This window comes from Eupeodes corollae, chromosome 1 (genome assembly GCF_945859685.1).
Source record: "Eupeodes corollae chromosome 1, idEupCoro1.1, whole genome shotgun sequence".
Taxonomy (NCBI): domain Eukaryota; kingdom Metazoa; phylum Arthropoda; class Insecta; order Diptera; family Syrphidae; genus Eupeodes; species Eupeodes corollae.
In genome coordinates, this window is record NC_079147.1 from 151,243,033 (window position 1) to 151,269,179 (window position 26,147).

General features: G+C 35.3%; 3 protein-coding genes across 5 annotated transcripts in view; 2 read left to right on the forward strand and 1 right to left on the reverse strand.

Moving 5' to 3' along the window:
* The window catches only part of LOC129943098 (ras association domain-containing protein 8), a 447,741-nt gene that overhangs the window by 60,071 nt on the left and 361,523 nt on the right, over nt 1-26,147 (forward strand). The window lies entirely within an intron of this gene.
* On the reverse strand, nt 791-15,795 carry LOC129943100 (serine/arginine-rich splicing factor 4). 2 transcript variants are annotated; one of them, XM_056052334.1, is made up of 5 exons: nt 15,505-15,795; nt 3,001-3,444; nt 2,630-2,778; nt 1,367-2,341; nt 791-1,256 (listed from the first exon to the last, which is right to left on the reverse strand). In XM_056052334.1, the coding sequence occupies exons 2-5, from the start codon at nt 3,232-3,234 to the stop codon at nt 1,247-1,249; spliced, it is 1,368 nt and encodes a 455-aa protein (XP_055908309.1). In that variant the 5' UTR covers nt 3,235-3,444; nt 15,505-15,795; the 3' UTR covers nt 791-1,246. The 2 variants fall into 2 exon arrangements, with proteins under 2 accessions (XP_055908309.1, XP_055908308.1); XM_056052333.1 differs by having other exon boundaries at nt 1,401-2,341; nt 15,505-15,794.
* On the forward strand, nt 8,012-8,498 carry LOC129945742 (putative nuclease HARBI1). Its single transcript, XM_056055635.1, has 2 exons — nt 8,012-8,139; nt 8,195-8,498. The coding sequence occupies exons 1-2, from the start codon at nt 8,012-8,014 to the stop codon at nt 8,496-8,498; spliced, it is 432 nt and encodes a 143-aa protein (XP_055911610.1).

Sequence of the window (26,147 nt, forward strand, 5' to 3'; positions counted from 1 at the left end):
AGTCCTTGTTGTTATTTTATGGCTTTTTTGGGATGAAATGGCATCATGAATGCCTTGACTGGTGGCAAAAGGATTGACCCTACTCTTTCCAACTATGAGATGATATTCTCGTTGAGTTGGAAAGACCAATTGAGATTTTCAAGGCTTCCAGTCTCGGTGTTAACCTTTATAGCATTAGGTACCATCTTCTTTGAACATTTTAACTTGGCTTGCAATGGCTTTCTTAGAATTTTTTCGGAATAGTACATCTACATAACGAGCTTACACAACTTTACTTCCGTTTTTTTAACTAACTTATGGTTTGTTTTCACTTTCTGTGATGATTCGAATTCTCGCGTATTTGGGAAACCTGTTATTACGGGTATTTCCCATATCGAAATCAAAAACACAAACCTTCGTAATTTATTAAAATTTTCCACTCGCTCAATATTTTAAGATTACAGAAGTATCTGCAACTTTTTTCTCAAAAAATGTATAGCTTTACATTCAGGCACTGTTTTGCTACCTTTTAACCATTACCCAAGCTATCTTTTCACAGTCAGTATAAGTTATGCTACAAACACTGATTTATAAGCATTAGTCCAAACATTTCGTATCTATTTGTGCTCCCCAGAAATTGGATTAGGATTAGATTGAGGGGTAAGTTGGTGCAAGTTTCAAGGTTGAAAAGGTTAATCTCAAAAATATATTTTTGAGCTTTTCTTTCTTTTTTTTAAATACATGCGTAAAGTGTGCATCTTTCAACCAGAAATCAAAACCCAGAAAGAATATCAAAATAAAACCACAAACATACTATTCTACATTATTCATAAATGTATTTGCTTATTTTTTAAATATACATCAGTTCAAATACTTAGTTTTTCAGTTTAAATATTATTAAAATAGTACAAAAAAGAAATAAAATAAAAACATCATTATTGTAACTTTTTTCAAAAAATATGATTCGCTGAATTTCATTAAGATCATTTGAGTGTTTTTATGTTTTGTTTTGCTTATTTGAAAAAACAGTAAATCGAGATAAGTTGCTTAGAAAACTTAACTAACCTAAATTAACTAAACACCAACGTGTGTCCACAATTGAAATTACAAACAATAAATCATCTTCTTTGGATAGCTCCTCTCGGATTGGATATGTGGTGTCAACAATATTTAAGCCATCATTTAGGAAAACAATCCATCAGAGGATTTAGTGCTCGACATGTATTGATCGAGTTCCTTGTCCAAGTCTTCCTTCTTCACATCTTGCTTATCTGTACCTGGAGGGGGAAACAAAACAAACATTAATTTGAATTCTTCTACTAACCTTATGTTGAGGAGTTAAAACACTATATCATTTTTGATAATAATTCTGCAGCGAAGCACTCACGAAAAGCCTCCTACTAACTTCAGTCCGTTTTTACCTAGTTGTCGTCCACCACGAGCACTTCCTCGTCCTCGGCTGCGACTACGACCGCGTCGTTGTTGTTGTTGGGCATTGCCATTACGTTTAGCTCCTCCAACGGATGTTGCTCCTCCTCTTTGTTGGCTGCGACCTCGACGTCCGATGTTATGACCTGCTGCGGCACGACCACGTTGCGCTCCACCCCTTTGCCTATTGGCTACAGCGGCCCCGCCTCTGGCTGCTAAATTTTTTCTCTGTAAAGGTTTGTTGTCAACGCGACTCCTTGAACGAGCACGTCCACGTGCAGCGTTGCCTCTCTTAGAAGCCGATCTATTTAACCTTTGGTTAGCTGCAGTTGGTGGTAACCTTCCTTTGGGGCGACTCAATCTGCTTTGTACACCACCAGTTGCCAGGGAAGAACCTTTGGCTGTAGCAACCTTTACAGAGTTGCGTCTCTTGAGAATACGCCCGGAGGCGACACCTCCTCTTAATGCCCTTCTAGCAGTGCCTACGCCTTGGCGGCTAACTGAACGAGCTCTCCCTATTGGAGCTCCAAGTCGCCTGCCCAAGCGACTGGTAATCGGCACAGAATTAACGCCACTGGCATTTGCCATTCTGTTGACGCGATCAATTCTTGATCGTGACCGACTGCGGATCATTGGGCGAGAGCGACTGTTCGAACGACCACGAGCCAATCGACCCGATATTCCTGGCTGCGATGTTCGTGGGGATTGCACAGGGGCTTGACGTGTTCTAGAGCGACTCCTGGATCGCATGCGCGCCGCCGTTGGTGGTTCGCGAATTGAATTCAACTGAGGATTTACACTCCATATGGGGCGGCCACCAACGCGGCGGGGATACCTTGCCGTTTGGAGGCGTTTTGCTCCGATTCGCTCTGCTACTCTTGCGACTGAATTCGATCGCCTCGGAGACCGGCGTCCCAAAAAGTCTGCTTCCATTCTGTCAGGGGGAAATACACAATATGAGGGTTTGTTTTGATTCTTAGGGAGAATGTTAGATTAAAAAATTGACTTTTCGTGTGATGTTATGTTAAGTCTCTGTCATCAGATAGATAGATAGACAGAGACTCAATCCAAAGACTCGGAGTACAACAGAGAGTGATCTTTTATTCGGTTTCGATCGTTTGTTTTTTAGACGTTTCTCTCTGTGTCTGTGTGTCTGGTTTTTAACTTTACGATATATTTTGTATGTTTTTTTCTATTGCAAATTAAAAGAGTTCATCCTTACGTTGCGACATTTGAAATGCTGTTGGCTTTTAGGAGCCTTCCACTGGGTCCCAGGCGTAGGGCTTTTATGGTTCCACGTTTAAGTGGTTGGCCATTAGTGACCCGTTTGTATGCAGCTGTTGTTGGCTGTGGTCTCGCCTTCATGCTTCTCTGCAAGTTGGCAAAGAAAAAAATGTTGGTTAGGTTGGTAGGTAGGTAGGTTATTGTGACTGTTACTGTGTTTGTCTACAAGATTTCTTCACAGTAGTTTTTAATTATCCTCTTTTTCTAACTAGTTTTACATATTTTTTTTTTGTTTTTTGTTCAAAGCCATTCACAGATTATTATTCATGTGAATTTGATAATTAAGGATTCATATTTTTGGATGCGTACTCTTTTTAGTTTTAATGCTGCCTCCATTGTGTGCTTTTGCGCCAATTGCTTCAGGAGACGGCGATTTGCTATTGATGCTGCTCGACTGACTGGACTATCAATGTCTCGACGTGAAGTCCTTGGATTTATTTTCGGCTGTTCAGAGAATGCTGTAAAACGATCACTTAACGTCATTTTTGTTGAACTGTTGATGTGAATCTTATTGATTGCATTTAAAGATGCTGGGTTTGACATTTTGTTATTTTTGTTGATGTTGTTAAAAATTAATAATGCTGATTTTCTAATTTATATTCCAACTGAGTCTGCTATTGTATTCTTTGTATTGTTGTTTTTGTCGTTCCTTTTGTTTTTATATCCAATAAAAATGTAATTTAAGTTCCTTATTTTGTATTGCTTTTTTATGCTTTGTTTGTTTAATTGCATATACCATATAATTGTTTTAATCTAAAATGAAATAAATGGAAAAAGAATATTTTTAAGTATAATAAATATAAAACTGTTCACTTCCAACATTGTGATTGAATTGAAAATGTTTTAACTAACCAAATAAAATTCAGTGGCTAATGATTAAAACTTATTTGAAAACAAAATCCTTCTACAGGGTTGGCCATAAAGACATGACACATTTTAAGGACCCCTTGCTCCGCCTTACCGAGACACGAGATATTCGTGGTTGCGAGAACGGAAAGTAGACGGTTGAAGGTATATTTTTTTAGTTGCTCAGTGTCAACGTGGAGAAGTGGATTGCTCCGCAGCGTGCGTTCGTTTGCGAGTGATTTTTCATTATACTGTTAAGCTATGGGTTAAAAACTTTCAGGAAACGGCCCGGGCTGATAAAAAAAACCAACCGGGCGTCCGATCACGGTGCGTACACCAAAAAAACGTTGATCGAGTTAGGAGTGCTTTGAAAATTTCTCGCCGATCTTTCACTAGGATGTTGAAAGCAATGCACTTTCATCCATACAATATACTTATCACACAAGAACTCTTACCGACCGATTATGCGGCGAGGTTACACTTTGCTAGGCAAATGACAGCGAAGTTAGCCAGCAAAGAAATTCCACGTGAGTTCCTAATGGTTAACGATGAGACGCATTTTTATTTGAATGAAACCGTTAATACACAGAACTGACGATATTACGCTGTCGAAAATACGCAGAACATCGTCGCGAAACCTCTACATTCCGAACGCGTAACCGTCTGGTGCGGAGTGGGGCATAGTTGGCCCCTACTTCTTCACGGAAACCGTGATTACAGAGCGCTATGTCGAGATGCTACGGTCGTTTTTGGTACCACAGTTGAAGCGGAGACATAAACTGAATCGTACTTTTTTCCAACGAGTTACGTTGAAATTCCTACGCAAGCAGTTCGGCGACCGTTTAATCTCTCGGAGCACCGAGTTTCAGTGGCCGCCGCGTTCGCCAGATTTATCCGTCTGTGACTACTCTTTGTGGCGTTATCTGAAGCAACGTGTCTACATCAATAAACCACGCACCTTGGACCAACTTAGGACGAATATTGAGACCGAAATAGAGAATATATCGTTTGCAATTCTGCAAAAAAGTTTTCAAAAATTTCGAAAAACGGCTCGAAAATTGTATTGAACGAAATGGTCATCATTTGAACGATGTGATTTTAAAAAAAATAAAGATAAAAAACCTTCAACTGTTTACTTTTATTTCCTTCAAACCCGACCTCGTAATGTTTTGATGTGGCTCAGCTAGGGGTCCTTAAAATGTGTCAGGTTTTTATGTCCAACCTATTAATTCTACACGCCTTAAGACTAAAGTCATTAGTACTGCCAACTTCATTTTAGACAGCACTCGCAGAGATTCAAACGACTGGTTTGATGATGAATGTAAGCTAGTGCCTGAACGTAAGAATGCTGCATACCGATCATTGTAGCAATCTCGTAGAAAGCGAAGGAGAATATAAGACGCTCAGAAAAATAGAAACACAAATATATGTACATACTAAAGAAGACAGCCTGGGAAAAACACATCGTCTGTAAAATGGAACTAAATAGAGAGCGACGACGTCAGCATTAAGCGCGGAAGTTTTACCAATCAGTAAGAAATATGACACTGTAAGGACGAAGGGGGAAATTTGATCATCGATCCCAAACGCGTTTTGGAGCGATAATAGTTTGCGGAATGATAAATTACTCGACTGGGTGCTGAAGGTATTCCAACTAAACTAATAGACTAAAGAGGCGAATCATTACACCAAGTAATTTATTAAGTGTAAGTGCACGTAAGAATAGAATAAATAATAATAGTCCCATATAGAGAAAAGAAGGTACTACTGAGAAGATGAACTATATGGGTATAACGTTTTTGAATGCAACCTAAAAGAGATTTTCATCTATCCTGCAAAATTGAATAGATTAGATTTTTCCTGAACATATGATGGAAATATGTACATCCCAACACACTATCAAAGCTGCACATTACAGTATAGCTAGGGTATAACTTTATAAAGCCATTAAAGAATTTGGCATTGGATTCAAATAAAGACTTAATGCATTTTTCTGAATTGTATGTGTTTTTTTTTAAACGTTTCTATATCTTTTAAAAAATCACCCTATGTAAGGCTGCATTCTTACCAGCTTAAACACCTTAACCTCTTATTCGCGTTCGAGAGAAAAACGGTGCGAGGAATATTTAGCCCCATTTGTGGGAAGGACAATTTCGGAGTAGGTATAACAATGAAATATGCAAAAAATACCACAAAGATAAAGCTTGGGAGACTTCGATGGGCTGAGGACGTAGCACGCATAAGCGAAGAAGAACTCGCCTTGAAAGTCCTTTATGGAAGTACGAGGGGCGTTCAATATATTCTCGGTATCGATATGAAGGAAAATGCGAATTCAATTTAAATTGTTTTTATTTTTCAATATAATCTCCCCTAAAATCAAACTTGAGATAAGCTTTTTTAAACCCTCAAACAAATTAGTTTCCTCTTTCCCTGCAAAATACCCATTTATTGCCGACTTGAGTTCTTCATCATCCGAAAATCTTTTTCCACGAAGACATTTTTTCAAATCTGGAAACAGGAAGTAATCACTAGGGGCAAGGTCTGGACTATAGGGTGGATGTTGAATTTCTTCAAAACTACAATCTCGCACAGCAGCCTTGGAAACTCGCGCTGTGTGAACAGGAGGGTTGTCATGAAGAAGCAACACACCCGCTGCGAGTTTACCCCATCTTTTCTTTTTAATTTCCTCCCGCAAATTATGCAAAGTGGAAGCCTAGGATTTGGCGTTGATGGTTTCACCTTTTTTTTTGTACTCAATGAGTAAGATTCCCTCTGAGTCCCAAAAAACTGTGGCCATGAGCTTCCCGGCAGACGGAGTAACTTTGAACTTCTTCGGGGGGTTTGTTCCTTTTAAATGCCACTGCATGGACTCTTGTTTGCTTTCAGGGTCATAGTGGTGAACCCATGTTTCGTCCCCAGTAACAATCCGATGCATAACACCGTCCGCGTTCTCACTACACATCTCCAAAAGCTCTCTACAGCATGCGATTCTCACTTTTTTCTGAGGCGCTGTGAGCATTCGTGGCACCCTTGCACTGACCTTTGAAAGGTTAAGATGGTCATGAAGGATGGTGGGAATGGTACCAGTCGAAAGCTTGCTGATCTCTGCCATCATTTTCACCTTTATTCGGGCATCCTCGAGAACAAGTTTTTCGACTTCTTTGATGCTTTCTCCCGTACAAGCACTAGCCGGGGCGCCGGAGCGGGGGTCGTCTTCAATGCTCTCTCTGCCTCTCTTGAACTCACTTGACCACTTTTGCACAGTTGATAATGAAGGTGCGGAACCCTGGTAAACTGCCACCATTTCTCCATGAATAGTTTTTTGACTTTTTCCTTGCTTAGTGAGAAATTTAATTACAGCGCGATGCTCAATTTTCACCATCATCGTCTCAGTTGCCATTATGTTTAAATAGAGATTTAACGGTAAATAATAATCAAATTTATATGAAATTTTACATGAATGCACTAAAATAATAGTATTAAGTGATAAATAAGTCAATTTATATATATAACGACAGCTTCACCCCGATACCGAGAATATATTGAACGCCCCTCGTACTTTTTAGATACTCAACTGTAATGCCATTAAATCCTGGGGACTTATTATTTTTCTTTTTAAACAGAGCAAATTCAATTCACCAAGTACATATTACAGATCACCATAATTGATTGTGCACGGAGAAGTATAATAAAATATGTGCAAGTCACTGGGATTGGAATGTCAACGAGGATTGAAAATAGGAAGCGAGAACTTCAGCTGTTGTTTTGCTGTGTAATTCAACTTTTTTTTGCTTCAAAATTTACAGACTTAGTGGTCTAATTGAATCTTCTAAAAAAGTTTAGGAAATCGAAAGAAAAGTCTCTCACTCCGAATCAAACTTCTTTATAACGAATCTTCAAGGAAACAAAATTATATAAAAATCTTACAATTTAGTACAACTTCGAATATTATCAAATGCAGCTCTAATCGTTTTCAATTTTAAAATTGCCATTTCGTTATAAAGAAACAACTTGCTTTCGGGCCACAAAATTAGTTCCTTATAAAGAGAATTTCGCTATAGAGAATTTCTTTAGAACCGAATTATCGTATGGCATATTTCTTAAGGGGAAGGGAGAGATTCGCTATAGAGAGAATTACGTTAATTGGCAAATGGGACGTTAACGTACTTTAAGGGCGATTTTGTTCACTAGAAGTTGAACATAACTTGGGGATTTTTATTGTCAACTTGAGAATTCGGTTTTGTTCACTCAAAGTTGACGTTTATAACTTTCGGTTTTAAACTCGAGAGTTTACAAACTTTTGATTTTCATAACTTCCCGAAAAAGTAGAAGTTAAGAAGAAAACTTTTGTTTTAATAAAAAAAAAAAATTAACAAAAATGTATCGAAGAAATTATTTTTGGGAAAATTCGGCATATTCATCTTCAAGCAGCGAAGATGAAGAAAGTCTGCAAATTGAGAGACGGGAATATAAAATGTTCAAACGCATTCAATTAAACACGTGGGATGACCTAGACTTTTTGCATCGTTTCCGTCTCTCAAAACGCACGACAATGATGGTGCTAGAAGAAATAAAGGATTCCTTGCCGTGTGATGAAAGGAGGTAAAATTTGCTCGTTTTGGTTGAAGTGTGAAATATTTTTCATTTTTCTAAAAAGATCACGCGAATTACGACCTATCACGCAATTGCTAATTGCATTAAGGTATTATGCGCTTGGATCTTCTCAACTAGCAATCGCGGATTTTTCAGGGGTTTGTATTACAAGTGTACACGTTGTGTTGAAACGTGTGTCCAGAGCTCTTGCCGAACTTTCCCCACGGTATATTCAAATGCCCCAAACCCAAAACGAGCGCTTGAAAGCAGCTAAAGAATTTTTTGCAGTGGCAAAGTTCCCTTGGACTATTGGTGCAATAGATTGCACCCATATTCGAATTCAATCGCCAGGTGGAACAGATGCATAAAACTTCAGAAATCGAAAAGGGTGGTTCTCGTTGAACATCCAGACGGTGTCTGCAGCTAATTTAAAAATTAACGATATTGTGGCTCGGTGCCAGGTACAGCTTATGCTCTTGATCAGCGAATTTTCAACATGTCGAGTCTAAAGAAACGGTTTGAAGACGGAGAGTTCGAGCATTCTTGTTGGAGATTCGGGCTATAATCTCCGACTTGGCAGTTAAAAGTGGCCTCGCCGGTCAAAAGTGTTTTATTACTTTTATCCGAAGCATCGACTACGATCACATTCGAATTCTCATCTTCCGAATTGAGACAAAATTTAACATCGTCCACAATTATATCCTCCAAAGAAATATATTCCGTTTGATCGGTAGGTGCAGTGATTTTATGGCAAGCGTATTCCAATGCCGATTTGTTGGCCGTTGTATAGTCACTATCACCTACTACCGCAGGAAGACCTAATGTCGAAGTAGTCAAAAGAACAGCTTATTCTTGTATAGCTTCGCTTAATGGTGGTGGTTCTTTTTTGGGTGGTCCACCACCTGTCTTTTTTGCATCTCTTGAGAAACAAAATGCTCGATCTCTTAACGTTTGCTTTATTTTAATATACTTTTCGCGAAGAGATTTTAGATTTCGTTCCTTTAAAAAAATAAAGAGATACATAGTACGATATGAACATACAAAATATCTCATCGGGTACTTACACATCCTGGCAGTGCAACATTGAATGCACGTGTTATTTTCTCCCATGCTTTTTCTTTATCACGATTGGTTACCTTGTCTGTCTTTTTATTTTCTATCACTGATTTGTATAAAAGAGCATTTTTAACTAACCAATTCTCCTCTTCGGGAGTATAAAGCACTCTAGACATTCTTTTTGTCGTTTCCTTGACATTCATGTTTATTATTTTTTTTTTTTATTAATTTTAAAATCAAAACATCAACAGCTCGTTTGCTTTTCAAATTAAAAACTGACATAATTTGTATTGACTGTCACAAATATCCCAAGGATATTTTCAAAACTGAAAGTTGGCCAACTTTTGTTTTTCAAACTCGAGAGTTATGAAAAAAATAGTGAACAAAATAGATTCTTAACTTTTGTCAACTTGAGAGTTTGCTTCAAGTTAAGCAATAGTGAACAAAATCGCCCTAAAATCATCAATAGCCTTAAGCCAATCACCAAATCCTATGGCTTATACTAAATCGATGTGTTTCGACTAGTGTATTGTTATTTTAATTAAAAGCATTTTCCTTTAACTACACTCTTTAAAGAATTACACCATTTCGATTATTGAATAGATATTTAAATGATGTTGCAAATCTGTGGCACTTTCATACCTAACTAAAAATAAAATGTGGCAAGCAAAAGATATTATTTTTATAATGTTATGCGTGCCTACGCTAATGTTGACCAAAAGAAATGATTCAATGTCTGATGTCATACATACAGTGGCCGACAAAAGTCCACGTACGACGACTTCTTTTTCCATTCTATAAAATGAAGAGTTTTCTATTAGAATAATGATGCACTATTTTTTTTTAATTTATTACTTATTATTACTTTGCAATCACAAAATTTTGGATGCAATATTTTAGAATTATTACCTAAACGAGATAAAAAAGTAAGTGCAATAGTTTGGCATTTTGTTTTAGCTTCTAGAGTTGGAATATAATTAAAATAAAGGCATCGGTTGATGCTTTGAACATTTGGATTTGGATTTTTCAGCAAGATAGAGATCCAAAACAAACGGTTCATATCCTAAAAAATTAGCTCCTTTTCTAAGCGACATTTGTAATCACTACCCAAAGCCAGGTCCATAATGTTATTGAGCACGAATGGAAGCTTTTGCAGAATAAAGATACTATTACAAGCGTTAAAATACTAAGAATGAGCGTACAGTGTAACGACTAAGATTTGAATTGGAGAAAAATGTTTTTATGTAATGTTATCCACGTGCATCAGTGAAACGATATTTGCGAGTTCGTCAAGGTTCTCGAATTAAAACTGTTCTGACCACTTTTTCAAGCCATTTTGTGCGAGAAGTATTTGTCACATCTATTCTCGCATTTCGAATCACTTCTGGCAACGCATTGCTTTTTCTTGAAGTATGTATATGTGCATCATTAGTAATAGGATTGAGCCTTTGTGGATAAGGGGGCAGAATATTTCGAGGAAGAGAAGGCGAATAATAAGGTGCCCACACTACATAGACATATTCTAGAATTGGTCTAACAAATGAAACAAAAATCGAGACCAAATGTCGTAATGAATCAAGGGATATATTTGTTTTTTTTTTTTTTTTTTTAACAACAAAGCTAACATTTTTGGTAAATAAACATTTAATATAAAATAAATAATATTAAGTCTTATTGTTAAAGTAAGTAATGTTAATTCTTTTACAAAGTTTGATCAAAACCAAGTAATTTATAATAAAAATAAATAAGATTGGGCCTAGGTGGCTGCCCTGAGGAACACAAGAGTTCACAATAAACGAACTCTATGCACAATAATGGCTATTTTCAATGGCGGATCCACGGGGGGGGGGTCGTAGGGGTCATGACCCCCCCCCCCCTGGGAGATAATTTGTTTGCTTTTTCATAGGAATTCCCTTCAATTCAAAACTAATCGTGTTGCGTTAATGGACATGACCCCCATATATTTTAAATTATTAATTTCTTGTATATGAAAACAAAATTTTGTAGTTTACTTCCTTAAACTTTGTTGCTAAAATTACTACTTTTGACTGAAGATTGGACCAAGAACATAATATGAATCGGATATTTAGACCTATTCCAAAAAACCCAGCACAAATTCATCAACTTTTGACCAATTGACGATCCAGGGGGGGTCATATGAGCAAAAAAGCTTATACAGTTAAGTTGTATAGGTAAAGATTTCATTTAAAGATTTATTAGTAATTTAACGACATTCACCCAAAAGTGGTTTTCTGTAAAAAACAACTCAAATTTTGATTTTCGCTCAATTTAGAACGCGAAAAAACTTTAGTCATGCTGTAAATTATTTTCATAAAAATTGTTTCTAAGAAAAAAAGCAAATATTCACGTTCTCAAAAAGAAACCTTGAATAAGAGTCATCAATTTTATATTAAGTTGCCTTTGAATTTCTTAAACTAGCCTTCAAACTATATAGCAAGTTTGACACACATAAATAGTGATTATTGACGTGATTTTTACTGCGACATATAGGAACTATATAGCAAGTTTTGCATTAGTAAACAATTTCAAACTAGAGTTTTTAATCAAATATGACATTACGAAGAAGTCGAACAAAGTGGGAACCTCGATTCCTATCTTGCGTCTGTCTGTCTTTCCTGGCCCCTACAATCCAAACAATTGCGTTGATTGAAATTAAGATTTTCAGTTGATTAGTGTAAGAGGTTTTTATCATTTTATTGATAAAAAAATAACAGCAGTTCCTACACAAATTTTTTGGTTCAAACATGTGATTTTTCTAAAACTTTCTCAAAATTTTGTGTTCTTAATTTGGCTTCTTTCTACAAGAAAAACATATATTCGTATTGCTCCAGAAGGGTACCTCTCAAAAAAATCTTTATTTTGTTTTTAAGTTTTCTCAAGAACTAATGGAAAGATTTCAAAATTCTTCCTTTTTCTGTGCAAGCTCTTGGCAATGATCAAATTGATGATGATTTTGTATGATCAAAAATGTATTTTTTTAATTTTTTATAAAGTACTAATTTTGTTTACAAAACACGATATCTCGGAAAGAAGACAACATTTTTTTACGAAATTTAAATGTTCATATATTTGTAAGCTCTTTATTAAGTGCTTATACCAAAAATATTTTTAATACAAAATTTAATAAAATATAGGCAATATTTTTAAAAAGACTTTTTGAAAGAAATTATCAAGTTCTTGCGACCCAGTTGTGCATTTTATTTCTTTCAAAATTGGTTTTGTGTTCAATATAAAAGATCTTAAAAAATTCAATAAATCTACTTTTGAAGTCAATTTGCTTGGATGCTCTAGAACCGAGATTCAAATACGAATATCAATAATACAAATGCACCCAAAAATTTTTGTGAAACTAATGGCTAAGTATCCATTGATATAAAAGCTTTGAAACGTGTAATTTGTGAGTACTACAAAACTTTTCTTCCCAACTTATTTGTTTACTTACCTTACTTTGTTTTAATTTGTTTTTTTTTTTTTAGAGAAATTATGTTCTTAAATACAACTATTTCCTTAAATTCAAGAACCAAACCTTTTTGTTTCTACAATTTTTAAGTTTTGTTGACGCCTTTATAAGATCCAAATACGAGTAAGAAGATTGATAACGATAGTAATAAGAGGCTCCCGGAAATTGAGTTCAAAAAAACTACGTCAAAAAGAGAACGACATTTTAACATATCAGATCCTCTCTCATTTTCTGCATTTTTAATTTTTGCAGCGTTCTTCGCATTAATAGAAATGAAAACAAGAATAGTGTGTTTTGGAAAAAAGCAACGTTTCAAAACAATTTCCAAGATTTCTGAGCGAAATGCACCAAAAACCCTCTAAGCTATTGTATTTTAGCTCTTAAATATGGCATATTTAAACAACTGTTCAAATCTTGGAATGCTTTGATATGAGTCATCCAAATTAAATAGTTGGACCATAACTTGCTGGACAACAGTGTTCTAAATAATTTGATAACTAAGATATTACAAAATTTTGTTAGCATCCTTTACAAAACATTAAAGAACATTTTTAAGCAGTGAGTAAAAACTCATCTAAGTGTGTGACCCCCCCCTGATGAAAAGTCTGGAACCGCCCTTGGCTATTTTCTAAGTAAAGAAATCCAATTCAATAAATGTTCTTTAAAACCTTTACAAAACAGTTTACTTCTTGACGTTTCTCAAAAAAAAGGACGTACAAATAAATAAATTAGTAACAGTAAAACGTTTTTTAACGAAACAATACTTGTTATCACAAATAAAGGAATGGACACTTCGTACGAAAACTTAGCAATAGATCGGTAGTTCATAATTTCATTTTTAGGACTTTGTAATGAGGTAGGGTGGAGAAAAGAGGAAAAGGTATCAGGAGTCATTTGTATGGAAGTAGGGGGGCCATTTCATAGTGAGGTTGGGTGTCAGCTGTCGCTAGGTAAATGGGGGAGAAATGGGTAGCATAGGTTCAGGCGGCGGAGGTAAATCTAGAATGGGAACTATTATAGGGATTGGGCCGGGGAAGGGATGTCTGTTACGGTAGCTGCTGCATGCTTGCGGTGCACAGCGCAGCTCGTCGGATGGTGCGGGGTCTTGCTACCGTAACCGGAACTCATCTCTTTACAAAACGTAAATCATGCCGGATATTATGAAATTAGATGTGCACTACCACCACTTCATTCAATTTCCTATACCTAATCCATCACCTCATCCGATACATATTCATATCCATCTTATGTAAATTAATTACCGTCAGATTTTGGGTTCAACGGCTTCTACTATTTATATTCCACGATTTTTTTTACCGATTTCGGTTGTGTATTAAGATAGAGCGAGTTACTTCCTCTATCAGTTAGCATTAGACACATTTTGGGCTTGGACCCTCGCTAACTTGTCAACCAGCAATGACAGACGGCTGATCGGAATTTTGTTTATTTCATTTAATTTTTGTTCCGTGCGCAAGTGCCTCCGGGTAATTATTTTAATTCAAATAACAAAAAAAAGGACAAAGAAGAGCACGAGTGTCGAGCAAAACATTAAGAACATCAAACTAAAGAAGGAAGGAAACCTAAATTTCCCTAACTCCAACCTGGGAGTGGTAGGACCCTTAGGTCGAAGCTTAGTATCATTTTTTTCTTTTTCTCTACCTTCTATAGCCTTAAGTTTTTTCTACAGGTTATGATCTATCAATATGAGCTAACGATGGCATAGACCCACACAAAAACAGAGTATCATATGAAGGACGATGGATGGAATATATAAATCATATATAGTTTTTCTAACCACATTTAGATCTTTCAGGAGCACCCACAACAACTTTCCTTGTGCACAGGAGTTATAAATAAAGTTTTATAGATAATTAGAAAACGCAAACTTTTCAAAAACGTATTAAAGAGAACACATACAAAAGATACAACAAATAAGAAACGCAATTTTTTAAAAATAAAATAGAGGATGACACACCATCAGGACCAAGACTAAAATCCAAAAAACTAAAGTTTGGATGTTTTGTGCAACAGTATGTTCACTTATTTCAAAATTAATATTATCAAGATCTTGAAAGTCTCAAACCAGTGAAAAAAAAATAGTACGTTAACTTTTGACAACCACTATAATTCAAAAACAAAATACCAAAGTTGATGACGACACTATATTAATTTTTGAATGGCTTTGAAATGGATTCGAAATCAGAAAATAATTTGAAAATACTGCAAGTTTTCTAAAATATAATATATATAGTTTTCTAAATATACTTATGCAATGTTTAAATTTTGCTGCTAAATAAATTAATAAACTTAAACTATCATTGCAATAATATTAATAAAAAAATATATTTGTGCAAAATTATGAGGATTCGCACAATAATTCCATCGAAGTGGAATTAAGTTGTACACAAATTTAATTTTTAAAAAAATGTTGACATTAGCTAGAATCAAGTGTACATAGTGCAGGGTGCCATTTTAGATCACCTTAGCCTTTGGGCTACTCCTGCGAGGCAATGAAGAACCCCCAATGTGTATACCTACACATTTTATCATCGAAATTCACAGAAAAGTGAATTAGCAGCACACAATACATATTTTTCTTATAAATATTAAGAGTAAGACACATAACAACGAGACCTAAATAAATATTTGTTATTATATTTAAATAAAAGATAAACTTTTGATAATTCTAAAAATAGGTACTGTATCCACCAATGGCAACGAGTTTCTTCATTTATAAAATGTTTAATGTTAAGAAACCCATTTTAGTAATTAAAAACAAAAAATCACACTTTATACTTAATTATATATCAACATAAATTAATAACTTGTAAATATACCTTGAAAAACTGCTTTGATTTATTGGAGAAAACAAAAATAATTTCGTTCCAATTTTTAATCCCGAGTTTCCGGGTTGAAATTAGCTTTGATATTTGATGATGACGATTTGTACGATATTTTATTTCTTTAGCTTATAGATTTTTAATATTTTGAACTATTTGATGTATTTATTATTTTGTTACACTCGAAGAAGTGTCTTTTAGCATTTATTTAAATTTTTTATTAATTTATGAAGGAAAAATTGTTGGCGATTAAATTTCTTCTTGAATGTGATGAAATAAAAATGGCGGATTTAACACGATGAACTAAATGACCAAATTCATTTTCTAATCGACTTAAGAATGAACTGTCAGATTAATGATTTTTGTGTACAGTATGAATGGAAAATACTTTGAAATTTTGCGATTTAAGGCTAAGCTACATAACGCATCAACAAATGAGTTTAAGGCCAGACGCTGACTAAGCAATTTAGTTTCTGGAAGGTCTGAGTAGTTTGGCGTTGGTGAAGTGAAGAATTTTTATATTATCATTAGGTGCATTAATACAAGAGTGAAATTTAGTATAGATTTAAATTAATTGATTTAAGGGGCTATCTACACCATAGTTTGATCTACTTAAATTAGTAGTCAATAGTTTCTCCATTTATTAATCCAACAATAAAACAAAATTGCAAGAACTTCCTATGGCTTGTAAAACAAGACGGTTATGAAACCACGGAAGAAATCGTAGAAAAAACTCAAAAATCTTTTCTGAACGGCTTCGAGTCTTGTGACGTGTACGGATTTTTAAGGTGACCATATTGTACAGGGCCCTACTATGTAACTCGATTGAACAATGAAATTGCTCGAATTCGAAAAATTGGTACTACGTATCTATTTGACTACTTTCGAACCAACGAGAATCGAATGATTTTAGTAGTGCCAACAATATTCTTATGAACTTTCGAATAAGCGAGGAACTACGTAATTCGAAAGTAGAATTCAATACATATCAAATTTGAAAATAATCACTCTACATCAAGTATGTTTGCAAGCGAAGTTTTCTTTGTCATTCAACAAATCATTTCCAATTTTATTTCTTGTTCTTCAAGCTATGTTTAAATAGTGGTCGTTGTCAGTTGAATGTTGTTTATAGGGTTACCATTATCTTCCAAAAATATGTCTTGAATAGATTCAGGTAATGGGACTCTGAACTTTAAGGAGATGTTGTGAAATGCACAAAAAACTTTCATAATTTGTGCTACCTTCTCGAGCGAATAATGCAATTCTCTGAAAGACAAAAGACATCGGAATTCGGAACCTTGCCTTCAGGGGACCAAAAACTCGTTCGATTATTAGCCTTGAAATCGAATGCTTTTCATTGAATTTAGATTCAATAGAACCTTCAGCTGCAGTTCTATATGGTGTGATAATCTAAGGCTTCAAGGGAAAATATTTGAGTACCTAATGTTAAATATTTTCTTTCAAATCTTTTATAAATATTACTAACCTTAGATCCTTTCAGCTCAAAGAGCCGATATGTGTTTATAATGACATGTCCTTCCATATCAGGCATTAACCGATCTAATGAACATTATGTACAAACCTTTCCTCACGCAACTCTATACTCGTTCGCAAGCACAAATTTTGAAAACAAGTTATAATCCAATTCTACTTTCATACGTAGTACGGTTTGAAAGTAAAGTCGGAAATGAGTTTCGAATAGAATCAAAAGTATAATCGAGTTAAATAGTATGGCCCCAGGCATATTCTAGGATTGTTCTCACAAATGAAACAAAAAGTAATTTGCTTTTTTAACTATGAAGTTAATCTACTTAAAGAATAAGAATCAAACTAATTAAAAACTTTGTTGCGTGTAAAACTCATGGTTTTACATTTGTCAACATTTAATACAAGACGATTATTATTGCAAAATTCTCTGAATAATATTAAGTCATCTTGCAAGAAAAGACAATTAGATGAAGAGTTGGTTTTTTTGAAAATTTGAATGCCATCAGCATATATTAGAAAAGACGAATTTTGTATGATCGAAACCAAATTATTTATAAATAAAACAAATAGAATAGGACCAAGATGGCTACCCTGGGAGACACCAGAATCCACAACAAATGAACTTGAACACTCATTACGAAATTGTATACTATAACGTCTTTCTTTCAAATATAAGAAGATCCACTTTATGAAAAACGTCTTAAAACTTTGTTGTGATAGTCTTTAAAGTAGTTTTTTATGACATAATTTGACAAAGACATTGCTGAAATCAGTAAAGATACAATCTACTTGTTCACATGTTTCAAAAATATCTAAACAAAAGAACGTAAAGTTAAATAGATGAGTAACAGTTGAACGTTTTTTTAAAAAAAGCATGCTGTTTATTACAGATAATTGAACTACAGCAAGGACGTTACAAACGACAGACTCAAATAGTTTAGACATCACATATAGTTTATCCATAGGTCGGTAGTTCATTATTTCGTTTGATTAAGTACTAAACATTGAGTTATTTAAAGACGTATTAAAAAGAACACATAACAGGTATGCTAAGTATGTGGCACATTTCTTTAAAATGGATGATGGTACATCGTCGGGACCAGGGCCCTACTCTGTAATGCGTTTCGAAAGTCAATGCGGTTCGAATCTGATATTCGATTCGTTTATGAATTCCTACTCTGTAAAATCTTCGAATTGAACAAAATAATCATCTGCCGAGTCTCGAAGTATTTCTCTTGAGATGTGTCAAAGCAAAAATCCAAAACAAATCACAAACAAAACGAGGAAGGATGAAGTTGAAATTAATTTTTAAAGAGAAAATTTAGAATTAAATAAAAAGTAAATAAAATGGATTAATGGACGAAGAAAATAGAGAAGAACGAGTTTAACATTACGCGATAAATCAAATACTTTTGAAATGTTTGATAGAAGGTAAACATAATGCGTGAGTTATTTTAATTTTTAACTATTGCTTTAGTTTAGTTTGGTACAGAACTACTATCAGAAGCAGCATTTAATTATGAAATCGATTGATGTGCCAGGTAAGCTGTAACCTTGAATTTTTTAAAACAAGGAGGGTCTCAGCACCAAATTGGCCATGACTACTCGATAGGAATGTTAAAACAGACAACATTGAGTTCGATTGCAATAGTTTGTAGCGCAATTAAAAAAGTTGTGTATTCAAGGCACGTAAACTTTAAAATGACTGAACCAAAACGCAGAAAGGCTAAGCAGTATTTCCTTTCTAAGTCGGGCATTCTGGGAGTTATTTGGTATGCTTTAATTGTTTGGTATGCACATTTCCCGCTGATAGTTCCCTGTAAAGAAATTTATTTCACACAACTTAACATAATTTTCCTTGGTGTCCTTTAAAAACGACCTTCAAATTGAAATCCATTACCTCTCTTAGTGTAGAAACAAAATGTACGTTTTTGAACGCTAATGACATTCGGAAACGCATTGCCAGGTACGAAAATTCCGATTGCGGTGCAAAATATTCGTTTTCGATTGTTACAGAGTAGGGCCCTAGGAAATTGACGGTGAAATGGGATTTTCAAAAAGGTGTCAAAATTAGAGCAAGAGCGGGTGAAACACCAAATTAAAAACATGTCTTTGAATTGGAAATCCCAGAAATGGAAAGGGACCGTTATAAATTGGAAAGGTTAGGTTAGGTTAGGTTGGAGTGGCTGTCCAGATGTCATTGACACACGTAGACCTCAAGGGTCCATTGTGATACCACTAATGAGGTTACTCATGGGAGAGTAATGAATTCAAACAAACCATTTTGTACTTTTAATAAAGTTAGAGAGATGTTTTGTGTCAATCGTTGCCAGTTCACTGGTGTTATCGAAGAAGGGATTGCCGAGATAGTTATTCCTTCTAATGGAGAGTGCTGGACATGTACACAAAAGGTGTTGGACTGTTTCCTCTTCCTCCTCGTCCATGAAGCTTCTACAGAAGTCATTTGTGTAGACCCCTAGCCTCAGAGCATGTCTTCCTATGAGGCAGTGTCCCGTTATTACTCTAATTGTAGAGCTTATACTTTGTTTGCTCAGTGATAACAAGCTTTTTGACCGTTTTGAGTCAATACTTGGCCATATTTGCTTAATTGCTAGGCAGGTGGTACTTTGTGACCATCTAGCATTTGTTGTTTCTAGAGCATATTGCTTGAGAAGATATTTGCATGTAGCAAGTGGTGTTCCTATGTTATGATTTTGTCTAACATAAGGCAGAAGTGTTCCGTTTTTGGCGAGCTCATCGGCTTTGCAGTTTCCCGGAATGTCTCTGTGGCCCGGCACCCAAATGAGGTGAATGTTAAACTGTTCCGTCATCTCATTCAGAGATGATTGACAATCGTGGACTGTTCGAGAGTTTGTGGAGACAGACGCGAGAGATTTAAGAGCGGCTTGGCTGTCTGAGAAGATTTGTATATCCTTACAAGATATAACGTTTTCTTTGAGCCAGGATAGTGCTTCTTTAATTGCCATTACTTCTGCCTGGAATACACTACATTGATTGGGAAGTCTATAGGATAGACTGAGATTCAGTTGTTCTGAAAAGATACCACTTCCAACTCCGTGATACGACGGCTCCATAATTGAGTATCGGCCTGATTACCGAAGTGTATAGCCAGTGGGCTATTTTGGGGAGAAGCCCCATTTTGATCCTATGGCCTTTTTACAAGTAAAAAGCGCTACAGTAGCCTTTTTGACTTTTTTTAGTTTTTTGTCTAAAATGAGGCCCAAATATTTAGCTTGGTCGGAAAAACTTAATGGTATTCCTTTAATCTTAGGTGGGCTAATCTGAGGAATTTTAAATCTTCTCGAAAAGAGTATTAATTCTGTTTTGTGTGGGTTGACGTCCAATCCACATTGCTTAGCCCATTTAGGGCATTTTGTAGGAGTTCCGAGAGAACTTGGGGGTGCTTTCCAGATACGGATATCGCAACGTCGTCAGCGTAGGCAATCACCTTGAAACCCACTGTTTCCAATGCTGTAAGTAAGTCGTTTACTACCATGTTCCATAAAAGAGGCGAAAGGACTCCACCTTGGGGAGTGCCTCGATTCACCGATCTGGTGGTAGTAAAACTTCTCATGTTAGAAATAATTGTCCTGCTTTTGAGCATGAGACTTATAAGATCTATGAGTGACTTCTCTAATTTCAGCTTATCCATTGCTGTTGTGATCGCCTGGTAACTGACGTTGTTGAAAGCTCCTTCAATATCTAAGAACGCTACCAGGTTATATTCTTTGTATTCAAGGGAATGTTCAATAGTACGTACCAGTGAGTGAAATGCTGATTCTACTGATTTTCCCTTAGAGTAAGCATGTTGAGCTGTGGAAATGAGACATGGTTTTAAATTATGTCTGATATAAATTTCAATCAATCTTTCCAAGGTTTTAAGAAGGAAGGATGATAGGCTGATTGGTCGTAGATCTTTAGGATTAATGTGTGAGGATTTTCCTGCTTTAGGAATGACGACTTCTTTTTCCATTCTCAACCTTACACAGCTTGTCAGAATGATTTCCAATGGTGGAATGATCATGTCTGAGCATTTTTGTAGTTCGTCCGGAATGATTCTGTCTGGTCCTGGAGATTTATATGGATCAAAGCTGTCTATGGCCCATTGCAGTAGAAGCTTGAGACTCTGATGTTAAGTCGTTGAGTATGTTAGAACTACCTGGAAGGTGGGTGTCTAATAACAGATTAAGAGATTCTTCATCTGTGATAGTCCACGTGCCTGCTTTTGTCTTTAAAGCACTGGGTATTGTTGGACTTTTTGAGAGAATTTTCCTGAGTCTCGAGGCTTCTGAAGTATTTTCTATTTTACCGCAAAAATTTCTCCAAGAAGACCTCTAACTCTTTCTTAATTCTTTTTTATATTGCTTTAGAGCTTGTTTGTATAAGTCCCAGTCAGAAGGAGATCTAGTGTACTTAGATCTGTTGAAGAGTTTGCGACAGCTCTTTCTGAAAGGTTCTAGTTCTTTATGCCAATGAGGTTTCTTTTTACCCTTTAAAATGGTTACAGGGCATGAAGATCTCATTGATTCATTTAAGGCTTCGGTGAGATGATTTACAGAAAGGTCTAGTTCATCTTTACTGGAGGAGCTTTTAAGAAGGTCGTGATTAAGCAGTTGTGCTAGTACCTCCCTATAACGCTCCCAGTTTGTATTCCGGTGATTTCGAAATTCCGTAGATGTATTTGCTAAATTGGAAAGAGAAAAGGAACAATTCTACCCCGAATGTATGGTTGCAAATGCAGGGGACCAAGCATTTCCTCGAATGCGACGCAGAGTTTTATAAGGTTAAAATGGAGATGTCAACCCAATGTAACCATTTTGTTTGGTTTTTGTAAAATTTATATTTATTAAGAATTCCTTTTTATTATTTCCTTAATTATGTTCTTTAATTGACTGAACATATTTTTTCGATTTGAGACCTTGCTGGGCAATACATTCGACACAATTTCGAATGCGAATCTGAGACTCGTTTTAACATCAATCTCACCCTCTCCAAATCTTTGCATCGTAGTTGACGAAAGAACCAAAAGCCAGGGTTGTAATTTATATTTATTTTGATTTAATAGGTCATACTTGCCAATGAGCAACGATATCTTTTATGTCCAGGTCTGCAGGATTAGCAATTGCATTTCACATTCTCCTCACAAATTTCACTGCTTTCCTTGTTACAGTGCAAGGCAAACTAACCCTTATCAATTCCAAGATTAACGTTCGTTTTGAAATAAGAAATCGGTAGATAAAATCATAGACGTCTTATTTTTCGATTCCGACTTGTGGACACATTTTGTATTGTCTTTGTTCAATTGTTAACAATTCTTCATTTTCGATTTTGGAAGCAGACAATGGATGATTTTCCCAACAATATTTTTTTCGAAATTTATTCGTAACATATTTTTATCTAAACTAAAACCGAGAATAATTGTTGACAGAAAATGGAACACTCTCAAGTTTGCTTACTCAACTTCTACTACTTTCGGAATAGTTAGGAATCGGAAGTTCAGACTTTAACTTAGAGCAAAGAAAAACAAGATCACAAGTTGAGAATAAAAATCTTCAAGTTAAGTTCGACGTGTAGAAAATGGCTCTAGTAATACTGCAATCTCCACTTACTGCGGATAATATTAAGCCTACGTACATACATATTTCGAATATTTAAAAGAAATTCAATACATATTTCTATTTAATAGATAATTAAATGATGTTGCAAATTTGTGGCACCTACTACATACTGGGTGGCGCACCACTTGTGCTATAATAAGAAATTCAAATAACTTTTTTTTTTAATCAGGGTATTTCATTTTTTTAATGGACAGAAAATGAGATTTATTTTTAATAGATAATTGTTTTTAAAGATGATAAGACAGAAAATGACCTCCACGCTCCACCACACGTACTGTATTCTGAACACTGGGATTTGGGTAGTACAGTCTTCGTGCGATGGTCCCAGATTCAGGAAACATGTTCACCAGCCTTATTTATAATCCATCTACTCGGGGGAGTACCACCAAACTCCCGCCTAGATTCTCTTTGGACGGGAATGATGGACTGCAAAGCATGGTACCGTTGCACTATCCAAATTCTTTTTTCAGTATCCCAAGCAATCATTTTGATTAATCTAAATAGTAACCTGCAAAATAAAAAAAGGCCGATTATTCACACAAATGAAGTTATTATGTTTTATTTTTTTTTGCACGATTCGTGCTACGCTGATTCACAAAAATGTTGACAAAAAAAAAGAAAATATTCAAGAGCGTTTTATATTAAAAAAATGGTTAACTATTTTTGTTCAATTTATCAATTATTATTATTAGGTTTAACATTACATACGTTAAGCAGCGCAATGATGAGACAGCTTCTAGAGTTGGTAAGTTAGTATTTATAATAAACTCTTTTTGGAACAGAATTCTGATACTGAAAAAGTAGACCTTTTAAACTGCACCACTCAAAGAGGAACCAGTTTCCTTGAAATCGCTAACAAAATCATCAACAACCTAACAGGTTCTTAGAAGTATTTCTTTCGACCAGGAAAGCGCACAGTCGATCAATGTACATTACGACAGATCATAAAGAAAAACCCAAGAACATCAAATCAACTTCAACCATCTGTTCATCGATTTCAAGGCCGCATAGGACAGCTTCTACAGGGACAAACTGTATAGTCATGTTAATTTATGGCATCGCTAACAAACTTCCATTTGTACAGGATGACCATGTACAATTCGCACTGCTCAATAAAGGCTGGTAACAACTTTACCGAATCTTTTGATGTCAAAAAGGTCTTAGACAAGGTGATCCGATGTCATGTCGTTTCTATATATCGGCCTTGAAAGAATAGTGCAGAACTCCCACGTCAAAATTAGAAGCACTATGTTTCAAAATTCTATCCTGATGACATTGACATACGAATAATCCCATTGAACTTGATGACAATGTTAGAGGCTGCAAAAATGGCTTAAGAGGTTAATGAGGCGGCAAAAATGGCTTAAGCTGTTAATGAGGGCAAAACAAAATAAGTGCTGTTATCAGGGAAGGACCTACAACACCGACGACGTTTCGGTCAAAACTTCAACATTGAGAGACGTAACTTTGAAGTAGTTAAGGACTTTATCTACCTAGGCTAGAGAGCAAATGAGTAGTAAAACCCTCCCTCGAGTATCCAAAGTGTCGCTATATAAGACCTTATGTCATCTTCGTCCAGCTATACGGTGAAGAAGCTAGGACTATGTGAAGGTTTATGAAAATGGAGGGTGAGTGGAAGAGGCTAAGACTAAGCTTGGTGGATAAATGCACAACCACTGAGATGACTGGGTCACGCAGAGCGAATGAAAACCAAACCTACTGCGGATCGGAAAGCGTTCAAAAGTGGAAAGTGACCTCACTCACCGAGCTGGATAGAAAAGTTTCTTGGGTGAGACCATAGCTAAAAACAGGAAGTCCATGCTTTGAACATTTTCCAAACTGGGATTTTTCAGCAAGATAACGATCCAAAACATACGGTTCATATCGTCAAAGTTTGGATCTTTTACTACGCTCCACGGAAACTATACTCTACTCTCCACCCCAAAGCCAGGACCTTAATTTTATTGAGCGAATATTGGAGATTTTGCAACGAAAATTACAACAGGTACAAGAATTGGCATACTAACAAAAATAACAGGCGGTTACGGATGCCCTTGAGGGCGCAACATTTTAATTATTTCAATTCACATTTTACACTTAATTTTATCAACATAATTAGCTTATGTATAGTGAGTGCCATTAACATTCGTTTTTTTTTTGTTTCTTTCCATAAAAACACTTTAAACTTTGGAAAAGTTAAAAACCAGTTTTTCTTTAAAATAATTTGTATTTAATAATTTGAATATATATACATTTTTTAATTAAAATAGCAAATTAACAAAATAAAATAAATAAAGAATACGACAACTCAAAAAATAACACTTTATTAATATTCGGTTTTATTGCATTACTTAGATCAACTTTTTAATTAATCTTTCTTACCATTGATTTTAATATTTTGTTCGATACCTTTGATTGGATAAAACTCCGTACAGTTGCTTGGGCATATTTTTTATAATTGCTTGAAGGTATTCAATGTCTATTTTGCTTCATTCTTCTTGAAGCCGTTGCTTTAGTACACTTATTGAAGAGACAGGGTTTTCGCGAATTTGACAGTCCAATTCATCACAAAAATTCTCGATTGGGTTAAGGTCTGGAAATTGTGGAAGTGTAGTTTTTGGACAGTTATACAGAAGCCGTGGAGCCACACCATAACTCTTCCATCATCCCATCAAGTTGCATCTTTAATTTTTTGTTACCTTGCAAATTTGATCCGAATTTGCCTGTTGCGCATATTGATAAATGGATTTTTTCGGGCAACTCGACCATTGTCTTTATGGTTCGGCGTACCGTTGATGCAGATATTTTCTTTTCGCATTCCATTATCACTTATTGCCAAATTTTTGGTGCACTTAAATGAGGATTTCCTTGAATTTTCCTTACTATAAGCCGTTCTTCTTTCATTGTTAACTTTTTTGGTTGACCCATCTGTTTCTTTGGTTCCATCCTTCCATCTCCACACAATATCACTGAAAGTGTTTGGCTTCATGTCTAAAATATCAGCAATTTTTTGTATTGTAATCACCTTTACTATTGTGAAAAATAACAAGGTTTCTTTTTTCAAGGCTTGCATTTTTTCCTTTGTGACCTATGATTAACTTTTTAAATAAAACCAAAACGATCTGACACTAAATCGTTTTAAAATTGTATGCAAACGTCTACTCAACGTTTTATTTTAACGGTACTCTTGAATAGAAAAACTGTTAATCGGAACAAATGTCAAACTCAGCAAAGAAAACAAAAAACCGAATATTAATAAAGCGGCCACATGTGTCCTTTTTGCGTTGTTCATCGTATATGTTAATGTAATTAAGTGATTGCAAAAATTGTGATGATATATTTAGGGAATAATATACTCATTTATAAAATAACCAAATAATAAACCTAAATTCAACTTTTACTACGAAAAAACAACACAAGTATGATTAAGAATAAAAACCGAATATTAATGACACTCACTGTATATATACCTTCATAAACTGCTTTGATTTATTGAAGACAAAAATAGAAAAT